General features: G+C 36.3%; 1 protein-coding gene across 1 annotated transcript in view; it reads right to left on the bottom strand.

Annotated features, from left to right (window-relative positions):
• Window positions 1-12301, bottom strand: part of LOC111140742 (coiled-coil domain containing 173) — a 34523-nt gene that overhangs the window by 1559 nt on the left and 20663 nt on the right. Inside the window, exons 6-8 of the mRNA XM_022492943.1 lie at window positions 9740-9879; window positions 6145-6337; window positions 5233-5397 (exon numbers count right to left, since the gene is read on the bottom strand). Of these exons, the coding sequence (XP_022348651.1) occupies window positions 5233-5397; window positions 6145-6337; window positions 9740-9879 (498 nt within the window). The remainder of the gene's footprint in view (window positions 1-5232; window positions 5398-6144; window positions 6338-9739; window positions 9880-12301) is intronic.

Genomic DNA, 12301 nt, shown 5'->3' on the forward strand with positions numbered 1-12301 from the left:
ATGTGTATATATATATATGTACACACATATATGTATATTGGTTAAACCAGCCAAATAAGGTTAAATCAGGAGTGAATATCTGAACCAAATTAAACCTATATATACATATACACATATATATGTATATATATAAACCAATATATATGTATCATATATATTTTTATATATGATACATATATTGTATATGTATATTGGTTAAACCAGCCAAATAAGGTTAAATCAGGAGTGAATATCTAAACCAAATTAAACCAATTACATTTTATTTTCCCAGGAACTTGCAGTTGTAACAAGTGACATTTACCAATGTATGTTGGTTGATCTGGAACTGAGTGGAGTAAGTACTCTAAACGATTTACCAAAAGCCAATTTATATCTCATAATTTTTTTTCTTTTAACTCTTTATGTTTGCAAAAACATTGTTCTTTTAACTGATTATATGAGGTGATTTTAATGAGGTTTGATTGACAACTTTTTGTCTTAGCAGGATTTTAAGAAATGCTGAATTTGAGTTTATCAAAAATTGAGTGATTTTATCAAATTTTATCAAATTATATGAATATTTATATGAATATCTTTAATATTTATGAAAATATTTTCCTAAATCAGTAACCAACACTTCAGTATAAAAGAGCCCAAACCTGATAACTACTGTACACTGAAATTTATAAATAAATAGAGCAATAATAACATATTAAACACCAATTTTTTGGAATTTAACTCAAATTCAAATTCAAATACAATTCGAAATTAAGGTTTATATGCTGAAAAAAAAAAAGGGCTTATGTGCTATTTGTTGAATTGGTGATAAAATACCAGGAGTTTGAAAAAGTAGAAAAACCTTCAAAAAGACTGAGAAATCAGAAAAAGCTAAAACCACTCTCATAAAAAGTAAAATGCTATAATTTAGTAACTTACAGAGCAACTAGGATATGTTTGATAGCAATTGGTGGAAAGATACTAAGGAAGCAAGGAGAAACATCTGAAGTACAGAAATGAAGTGACAGGGGAAGGGAAGGATTATCATAATGGATCATATGATTGATGCCTCAATTTTTATTGCATTAAGCATAAATAGGTTTATAAAGAAACTTTTAAAACATCGTTTTAAATTCCTAAAAATTACAACAGCTGGGGGTAAAGTAACAAGCATCTTAGAAGATGCTAGAGGGCTAATTATTTTGAATACTGGAAAATAAAGGGAAGGGATCAAGTATTCTGTCTTTTCTTTAAAAACTCTACCTTAGGGAAACTGACTTGTTGATCATGAAAAGTTCTTTGAAGACTTGAGCAAATGAGTAAGAAAAAATGAGAGAATAACAGTATCTTGCCACCTCATGAACTAAGAGATCGAGGCAATAATCATCAAAGGCTGTTCCATGTGCCTTCTGATGGAAGTATACAACACCACATAAGAGGAGTTTTCACCAAAAGATTTGAACCTGAATCTGACCTCAACTAGATTTTACCTGAAATGCAGGAAACATAATAAACTACACAACAGGGGTTCATCCATAAAAATCCAGGCTGTAGTAATTCAAAAAGACAATCCCTGTAAACCAATAAAAACCCTCAACAAGTAAGTTGTAAAAGAAACAATAAAGACAAAAAGAGAGAACTTAAGAACTTAAGAGAGGATAGGGGTGGATAAGGAGTGTTAGATAAGAGACTTGAAAGACATATCAACCAAATAGGATATATGAACCTTATTTGATCCTGATTAAAACAAACTAAGGGGTGCCTGGCTGGGTTAGTCCGTAAAGCATGTGACTCTTGATCTCAGGGTCTTGAGTTCAAGACCCACACTGCACATGGAGTCTACTTAAAAAAAAAAAAAAAATTAAAAACCAACAAACTAAAAAAATACAAGGCAATTTAAAGGAAATTTAAACACTGAATATTAATTGGTTTAGATGTAATAATGGAATTGTGATTATGTAAATTTGTAAAGAGTCCCTGAGTTTGAGAGATATATACTTAAATATACATTGATGAAATGATATCTGGGATTTGCTTAAAAATAATATGGCAGATCCTACTTCTGTCAATTGCTACATGAAGAGGTTGGCCATTTCCCCTCTATAAAAAACAAGCTTATTATTTAATTATTGAAATTCCCATTTCAAAGCACTGTTAAATGACCATGTATAAGCAACTACTTGAGAAATGTTTTTTCATGAAAAACTGCTACTAAATCAGGTAAGAAATGCAAGATTGGGGACACCTGGGTGGCTCAGTTGGTTAAGCGGCTGCCTTTGGCTCAGGTCATGATCCCAGCGTCCTGTGATCGAGTCCCACATCCAGCTCCTTGCTCGGAGGGGAGCCTGCTTCTCCCTCTGCCTCTGCCTGCCACTCTGTCTGCCTGTGCTCGCTCGCTCTCTCGCTCTCTCTCTCTCTCTAACAAATAAAACCTTAAAAAAAATCCTTCTTAAAAAAAGAAAAGAAAAGAAAAGAAATGCAAGATTGCCTGGGGGATATTGCTATCCCTCCAGCTCAGGTGGTGAAAACTTGCAGATTTGCTGGACAATGATGGCAGATTCCATTTGGATTGAGTAGAAAAGCAGCTAGAAATTGAAGGGAAAGATTCTGGAAGTGAGATGGGCATAGAATGGCTGAAGACATCCTTGTCTCATTGATAAACTACACATTCACACAAGGGACCCCAAAGAGTTTGCAAAAATTAGAAGCCTGGGGGAAATTGTGAATTTGCCGTTCTTAGGAATAATATCCTCAACCCACACATCGCTTGTGCACCAGGGTTAAAATCATTTTATTAATGAACTGAACATAAGCCCCACCCACATTATTGGTTGACTGTCAAGCAAACTGTCAATTTACTGGAAGCGAAAAATATAAAGAGGAATTTTTGAAACCAGCAAGAGAAAAATGATGCATCACATTTAGGGGACCAACAATATGATTAACAGCAGATTGCTAATGATAAACAATGAAGGCCAGAAGATGATGGAACAATATATTCAAAGGGCTGGGAAAGAATGATACCCAGTAATTTCATACCCAATGAAATGAAGACAAAGGCATTTCCACAAACACATAAACTAAAGTGATCGATTGCTAACCCACTTGTGCTATAAAACATGCTATAGGAAGTCTTCAGGCTGAACCAAAATGGCTAATAAACAGAAGAAGATGCTCAATACCACTAATCATTAGGGAAATGCACATGAAAACCACAAGTGAAATCCACTTCAAACCTATTTTGATAGCTGTCATAAACAACAAAACCATCAACAACAAACCCAGACCACAACAAATGTTGAGTATTCAGAGAAATTAAAGCCCTTGAATATTGCTGGTGGGAATGTTAAGTGGTAGAGCTTTATAGAAAACAGTATAGTCATTCAAGAGGCACCTGGGTGGCTCAGTCAGCACCTGTCTGACTCTTGATTTCAGCCCAGGTCATGATCTCAGAGCTGTGGGACTGAGCCCTGGGTAGGGCTCCAAATCCAGCATGGAGTCTGGGATTCACTCTCTCCCTCTGCCACTCCCCCTGCTTGCACACTCTCTTTCTCTCTCTCAAAATAAATAAAATCTTAAAAAGAAAAAAAGGAAATAGAACAGTGGTTCTTAAAAAAGTTACACCTAGGATTACTATATGATCTGGCAATTCTGTTTCTGTATACATAGACAAAAGAATTGAAAGCAGGACTCAGACGCCTGCGTGGCTCAGTCAGTTAAGCAGCTGCCTTTGGCTCAGGTCATGATCCCAGGGTCCTGGGATCGAGTCCCGCATCGGACTCCCTGCTCCTCCCTCTGCCTGCCACTCTGCCTACTTGTACTCTCTCTCTGTCAAATAAATAAATCTTAAAAAAAAAAAAAAAAAAAGAATTGAAAGCAGGACTCAACAGATAGGTGAATACCCTATCCACAGAAGGATTATTCACAATAGCCAAAAGATGGAAACAACCCAAATGTCCACTGATGGATGGATGTATAAATAAAATAAGGTCTATATGTATAATAGGATATTATTCAGCCTTAATATAAAAAGGAAATTCTGACACATGCTAAAACATGGATGAGTCTTGAAGATATTATGCTAAGTAAAATAATACAGATACAAAAGGGCAGATATGATCCCACTATTATGAGGTACCTGGAATATTCAAATTTACCGGGACAGAAAGTAGAATAGTGGTCACCCAGGGACTGGTGGAAAGGGGGAATGAAAAGGTATAGAATTTCAGTGTAGGATGATGAAAAAGTTATGGAGATGGGCAGTGGTGATAGTAAATGCACTAAATGGCCTTGAACTGGTACACTGAAAAATGGTTAAAATGGCAAATTTTATGTATATTCTACCACATTTTTTAAAAATGTTAAACACAATAATAAGGAAACATCCCAGGAGTGCTTGGGGTTCAGTTGCCTTTGGCTCAGGTCATGATCCTAGGGTTCTGGGATGGAGCTCCATGTCAGACTCCCTGCTTAGCAGGGAGTCTGCTTCTTCCTCTCCCTCTGCTGTTGCCCCATGCTTGTGCATTCTCTCTCAAATAAATAATTTATTTTAAAAACTCCACAAACAACCCAATTGAATAATTGCCAAAAGATTTGAATACACACTTCGTAAAAGAAGGCACACAAATGTCTATAAAGGACATGAACATATGTTCAAAATCTTTAGTCTTTAGGGAAATGCAAAACAACACCAAGACATATCACTGCACTAGAAATCGTTTAGGATAACAAAAACAAGTGTTGATGAGGATATAGAACAATTGGTCCTCGCATATGTTGCTGGTAGGAATGGAAAATGGTACAGCCATTTTGGAAAACAGTTTTAAGTCATAAATGATGAAATGCCACGTCTTCTATGTGTGTTCTAAAATTTCTGGTACCCCTAGCACCACAACTTCGAAACCTATGAGCTCCCAAACAACATAATCTCTGGGCTATAGTTATAAAGAGGGAAGAAAAAGTAAAACGAAGAAGATAAGCATCATGGCCTGCCATATGAATTTGCATTTTCTTTAGTATGTACAGTAAATAGAAGGATAAATATCTGTGCAAAGGACATAAACCTAGTATGGGAACTTCAATACAGATAAAAAGAGAAATTAACTCCACATTTTTTATATATTTTATTGTGTCATAACCATAATGGTCATTTGATCTTATTTGACAGATGAAACCACCTGGGAAACAGAAAACTAGCATGAATTCTACATTACATATTTACTGTTAAAATAAGTATAAACATTTAAGAATAATTACCATTTGCTGAATATGGGCATCTCGAAGTTCTTGACGTTCTTTATCAGCTTTGCTTTTTTTCTCCTTCTCATGCTCTTGGAAAATCTGATCTGCTTCCATGATAGCCAGCAATTGTTCTTTGGCATCTAGTTTCCTCTGTCTTTCTTCTTCCTCTTTATTTTTCATCTAGATGTTAAAAGGCAAAGAGAAAAAACATTTTTTTAAAAAATCAACCAGTGCTAATAAAGTAGTGTTAGGAAGCTCCAAGCAGAAAGCCAGGAGCAACCGCAAGGGCAAAAGTTAGATGAATCTGGGCTGATTCCTACATGGTTGGTTTACTTTGGTTTTGTTCTATTTCTCAAATAACAGGAAACACACAATGAAAACTTGAATGATACTGGTTTAAAAAAAAATATATAGGAACAGAATAGCAAGCTCTTCCCAAGGTAGAGGAATATTTGTAGGTAAAAAATTAATTGCTATAATGTTTATAAACTAAATTAAATATTACAACAGTCAATTATGTAGGACATAAGGATTATCTGAAGGATTAAGAAATACAGAAATGCAATAGGGTAATTTGTATTTTGTTAGTCTTAAAAACATTCAAATGTATATTAAGTGACTAACAATGTTTGCATTTCAGATGGTTCTGCAACAAAAGAGATTATTATTTTGTGTCTATGAATATCTTATTTGTAATTGATTATCATGTGAGCTTCCATTAGAAATTAAACATGGCCTGACTTCAAGAATATAGGAAGATAACTCATACATTATTTTTCAGATCTTTGCTAGTTTTTTGTCAGAGAAGCTGAAGGAGTGGAAACTACAGTGGAAAGGACTTAATTTTTTTAGTATAAGTGCTGCCAAAGCGAGCACAGGACTTAATTTTTTTTTTAAAGTTTTATTTGTCATAATTGAATTGCTTACCACAACAGCTCTATATTCTGCAATTGCTTTTAATTCTGCTTTGTTTTTTTCATATTTTTCTTTTTCTTTTTTTTCCTGTTCAGCCTCAGCTTCTGCAGTATCTCTAGCAATAATCAAATCTTCATTGTCAAGTTTCTCTTTCATGAGTTCACTCAGAAAGTTATTTATTCTTTCTCTCCTTTCTTCCATTAGCCTGTAACAAAATAACCATTATTTGTTAAATCTTCATGAATAGATTTGTTATGAGCCAAAATAATTTCATGAGAAATAGGATATTTTATAGTTTTTTACAAAACTGAAAGGAGACTCATTGTTCCTCATATATGTACTGATTATTTTAAGTGAAGACTATTTTTAATACTTTATTTTTAGAATGAAGTATATTTTAAAAATCTAAAGGGAGTAATACAAATATCTTGTGTAAGTACATGCGTGTGTGCGTGTGTGTGTGTGTGTGTGTGTGTGTGTGTAGGTAGGAAATAAAGTATTAAAATTCTCACAATGAAAAATTTTCAAAATACTTAATCAGACACCCTGTTCCCTCTAATGTTGGAGGCTTAGGTTATAAAATAAAGGTCTTTCTTTAAATGAAACCTTAAAAATATCTAGTAAAAGTTATCAAAACCTGAATAAATCCATCCTCTTACTATATAGTCTGTTTATAATTTATTCATAGCACTTTACTGACTTCATCTATTATTTATTTATTTATTTATTTATTTATTTGACAGAGAGAGAGAGACACAGCAAGAGAGGGAACACAAGCAGGGGGGCAGGAGAGGGAGAAGCAGGCTTCCTGCCACACAGGGAGCCTGATGCGGGGCTTGATCCTAGGACCCTGGGATCACGACCCAAGCCGAAGGCAGCCGCTTAATAACTGAGCCACCAGATGCCCCTGACTTCATCTATTTTTTTTTAAGATTTTATTTATTTATTTGACAGACAGAGATCACAAGTAGGCAGAGAGGCAGTCAGAGAGAGAGAGAAGGAAGCAGGCTCCCTGCTGAGCAGAGAGCCCGATGCGATGCGGGGCTAAATCCCAGGACCCTGAGATCATGACCCGAGCTGAAGGCAGAGGCTTTAACCCACTGAGCCACCCAGGTGCCCCGACTTCATCTATTTATATGAAGATAGATAACTGTCCTTTTACACTATGAGATTCCTGAGGTCAGAGAATGGGTAAGTCCTCTCTCTAGTTCAGAGCCGAGAATGGTGACAGGCATGTCATTAACAATAACTAGGTATTTGTTAAAGGAATAGGGGCATTTTCATTTGGGATTGGTTGAAAAATACTTTTTAATTTAGATGTGACAGAATCACTAATGTATTGAGTGAATTTGCAAAGCTATGTAGGAGAAGTGAGAAGAAAGGACACAGTGCATATCCCAAGGAAATTATAGTCTAAAGTGGAGAAAAGACATTTATGCAAATAACAATACATAGCAAAGGGTGATTCACACCATGAGAAAGCTAGAAAGTGACATAGGCAGATGAGAAAAAAGGAAGGCTTCATGGGAAAGGTGATACTGCGTCTAGACTTTCAACAATATTCTAAACACTTTTTTTTTTAAAGATTTCGTTTATTTATTTGACACAGAGAGAGATCACAAGTAGGCAGAGAGGCAGGCAGAGAGAGAGGGGGAGACAGGCTTCCTGCTGAGCAGAGAGCCTGATGTGAAGCTCGATCCCAGGACCCCAGGATCATGACCTGAGCCGAAGGCAGAGGCTTTAACCCACTGAGCCACCCAGGTGCCCTCTAAACACTTTTATTGATTGCCTACCATGTTCCAGAAACTATTCCAGGTGCTGGGAATATAACAGTAAACAAAAACATTAAATCTCTGTTCTAGAATTTTCATTACAGCTGGGGTAGAGGGATAGTTAACAAAGTAAATAATTAAAATGAGGAATGAGGAAAAAGTAAACATAAACAATGTGGGGTTGGGCTGTAATTTTAATTAAGATGGTCAGGGAAGGCCTCATTGAGAAGGTGACATCTGAGTAATGATTCTTTAGAAATAGTTTAGGGAGGTCAGAATTCCCCAGAGAAGATATAGGAGAAGTCCAGTGTGAGTGATGAGGAGGCAAAGAAGGAGAGAATAATAGTATGCGATAAAGTTCAAGAAATGAGGCTGGGTTCACCTGGGAATTAAGATGGTGGAGAGCCTTATGGGCCTTAGTAAATACTCCACATGAGATTGGAACATTTTGCACAAGGCAAAAGTGGGATGTAGACAGAAACACAAGGTACTGCAACTGGCCTCCTCTCTTACTTCATCCTAAACTTCTCACTCAAGTAAGCAATGGCCTCCATATCTGATGGACATTTCCTTTTTAAAATCTCATTTAGGGGCATCTGGGTAGCACAGTCAGTTAAGTGTCCACCTCTTGGTTTCCACTCTAGTTGTGATCTCAGGGTTGTGAGATCAAGCTCCCTGTTGGGCTCCACACTCAGTGCACAGTCTGCTTAAGACTCTCTCCCTCCCTGTGCCCACTCCCACTCTCTCTCTCTAAAATAAATACATAAATCTTTTTTAAAATCTCATTTAATCCCTCTATTGATCTAACACCAAAGACTGCTCTCTTCTTTTTTTTTTTTTTTTAAAGATTTTATTTATTTGACAGACAGAGATCACAAGTAGGCAGAGAGGCAGGCCGGGCGGTGGGAGGGAAGCAGGCTCCCTGACAAGCAGAGAGCCCGATGCAGGGCTCAGTCCCAGGACCCAGGGATCATGACCTGAGTCAAAGGCAGAGGCTTAACCCACTGAGCCACCCAGGCGCCCTGAGACTGCTCTCTTCTTATGGAAACTCTCTTGGTTGTTTCTCTGATTTTCTTCCAATTTCTGGAAACTATTCTTTGGTCTTTACATGATCTTCTTTGTCCATTTGACCCTTAAATATGGACTTCCCAAGGGAATACGCCACCTTCATTTCTTACCTACTCACCATAGGTGAGCTCACCTGTATCCCCAGTTCCAACTACCACTTATATATCAAACGCTCACAAAGCCATCTCTAGCTCATATCCCTCCCCTACTGCAGAGATTTCACTATTTCCAACCATCTACCAGAGAAATGTCCTTGATAGTCCAAGGGAACCCTATCTCTGAGACCATCATGTCACTAAATGCCCTAGTTATATATAATGACTTACTCTTTAAAAAAATTTATTTAATGACTTTATTTGTTTATTTGTCAGAGAGAGAGAGCACACAGCAGGGGGAGTGGCAGGCAGAGGGAGAAGCAGGCTCCCCGCTGAACAAGAAGCCCAGTGTGGGGCTCAATCCTAAGACCCTGGGATCATGACCTGAGCCAAAGGCAGACGCTTAACAGACTAAGCCACCCAGCATCCCAAAAGATTTTATTTATTTATTTATGAATGACAGAAACAGAGAGAGAGAGAGGCAGAGGGAGAAGCAGTCTTTCCAGTCCCCTGGGATCACCTGAGCTGAAGGCAGACGCTTAATTGACTGAGCCACCCAGGCACCTTATAATGACTTATTCTTAAAAATTACTCTCATATATCACAACTTCTGATTTATAATAATTTCAGGTAGTACTTCATTAATTACATGAATTACTTTTAAAAACTTACCTGTGTGTTTCAGCTTCTTTTTCTTTCCCCATTTGCATAAGACGCTTTTTAGCTTTGATAAATTTTCTAATCTTTTCATCTTCCTCCTCTTGCTGCTGCCATTCTACCGCTTTGATGATATTTTTGTCATTCATATTTTCCTTGGGGGAAAAATTATGTATTATCCTATTGCAAAGAAAAATATCTTTCAACATATGAATATCTAACAAGAACCTGTTAAATGGTCAGAGCTTCTGACTCAGTTATTTCTCTCTTGGAAATTTATCCCAAAGAAACAATCAGAGATATGCATTAAGCTTTACGTACCATGTACTTTATCCCAAAGTCATTTATAAGAGTGAAAAACTGGAAACAACTTCCAAATCTTTAATAATGAAAAAACGGTTAAATAAATTATATTCTCAATGATATGGGAAGATACAAATAATGAGTAAGTGGGGTGAAAGGAGAATATAAAATACTACATAGCATATTTCAGTTTTGCAAACATATAAACGTACGAGTTTATAATGATATACAAGTTTATAATGATATACAAGTTTATAATGATATAATGAGAAATGTATCAAATGTTAATAGTTAATCTCTGGGGTATGAGATTATATATGTGACTTTTTGTCTTAATGCTTTTCTGTATTTCCTTTCAAATATCTCATTTCTTTAAAATATGTAATTAAAATAAAAAATAATTAAATAAATAAAATTAAAAATAATTCTAGGGGAGGCTTGCTGGCTCAGTCAGTTAGGCAGCCAACTCTTGGTTTCATTGGCTGGGGTCATGATCTCAGGCTTGTGAGATCGAGCCTCACATTGGGCTCCATACTCAGAGAGGAGTCTGCCTGAGATTCTCTTCCTCTCTCTTTGCCCCCCCCACCCATGCTTTCACTCTCTCTATCAAATAATTGAATAAGGGATGTGGGGATGGCTCAGTCAGTTAACCATCTGCCTTTGGCTCAGTTCAAGATCTCAGGGTCCTAGGATCAAGCCCATGTCAGGCTCCCTGCTCAGCAGGGAGTGTGCTTCTCCCTTGGCCCCTCCCCTCACTTGTTCTCTCTCTCTCATAAATAAATAAAATCTTAAAAAAACCAAATCTTTAAAAAACTTCATAATCAGAAAATGTACATTAAATATTTTCATTTAATGTTTAAATAGTTAATATAGTTATATGGTACACAAATTAAAAATATTTAATAGATACACAGTATAAAGTGTCTTTCTTTCCCCATCCACTGTCTATCTCCCTATATTCCTAATTCCCCTACCAGACATGATCACTGTGAAACTAGTTTCTTGTCCAGACTTTCTTTTCCCACATACACAAGATACAGATATATATTCTAACAAAACATTTTAATATAGGTCATTATGTTTCAAAACAAAAAATATAAATCTGTTCATATCAGCATATATTCTACCACTCCAGCCTGAATTAGATCACAAAAATAGGTAACTTTGAACACAGTAGCCTGGATATATAGATATGTTAGTGTATTTAGTTACTATAAGTAGAAACCAATTGAAGTGAAAGATGCAACATTTAATCTTCCAATATATTTTTAATCCAGGGTCTATTATGCTTACCATTCTTAAGTACTCTCCTATCTTATGGCTATTACCTTTAAAAGCCCATAATTTGGTTAGAAGAAGCATTAGTCAACATGAGAAGCTAATAACAATATCAAACTGTTAAAGGTGGTTGTTCTAAATGATTTCTTAAAAGTTATATTTTGCTGTGGGTTTTTTTGGTTTTTTTTTTTTTTTTTTTTTTTTGACAGACAGAGATCACAAGTAGGCAGAGAGGCAGGCAGAGAGAGAGAGAGGAGGAAGCAGGCTCCCTGCTGAGCAGAGAGCCCGATGCGGGGCTCGATCCCAGGACCCTGGGATCATGACCTGAGCCGAAGGCAGAGGCTTTAACCCACTGAGCCACCCAGGCGCCCCTATTTTGCTGTTTTTTTCTAAGTTTATTATAATATTCATACAGATTTTTTTAAAATAGTAAAGAATAGAGTTAATTAACACAAAATTAATTCTCATTTTTAAAAGTTGAAAGCCTCAGCTCAAGGTTACATAGCTACTTAGTGGTAGCATTAGCATTTAAAAGTCTGTCCCATTCCAATGTGTCTTGGAGAGATAAAAATATTGCACCCATGGAATAAGAGTAAGATTTTATGCAAAAGGAACAATAGCATTACAGGTAAAACTCTTTTAGAAATTAAAACTTTAGTAGTTAATTGGTAGCTTAATTTGGTAGCTTATTTTATTTTGTTAAAGATTTATTTATTTGAGAGAGAGAGAGCAAGCAAGGAGGAGGAGCAGAGGGAAAGGGAGAGAGAGAATCTCAAACAAACTCTGCGCTGAGCATGGAGCCCAACTTAGGGCTTAATTCCATGACCCTGAGATCATGACCTGAACTGAAATCCAGAGCTGGGAAAAAAAAAAAAATCAAAAGCTGGATCCTTACTTAACTGGCTAAGCTACCCAGGTGCCCCTTGGTAGCTAAATTTAAAATTCAATAGAAAGCTTAAAAGACAAATTTGGGAATAACTCTCAAAGTCAAATGAA

This window comes from Enhydra lutris, unplaced genomic scaffold, assembly GCF_002288905.1.
Source record: "Enhydra lutris kenyoni isolate GAN:26980312 unplaced genomic scaffold, ASM228890v2 scaffoldscaffold1, whole genome shotgun sequence".
Taxonomy (NCBI): domain Eukaryota; kingdom Metazoa; phylum Chordata; class Mammalia; order Carnivora; family Mustelidae; genus Enhydra; species Enhydra lutris.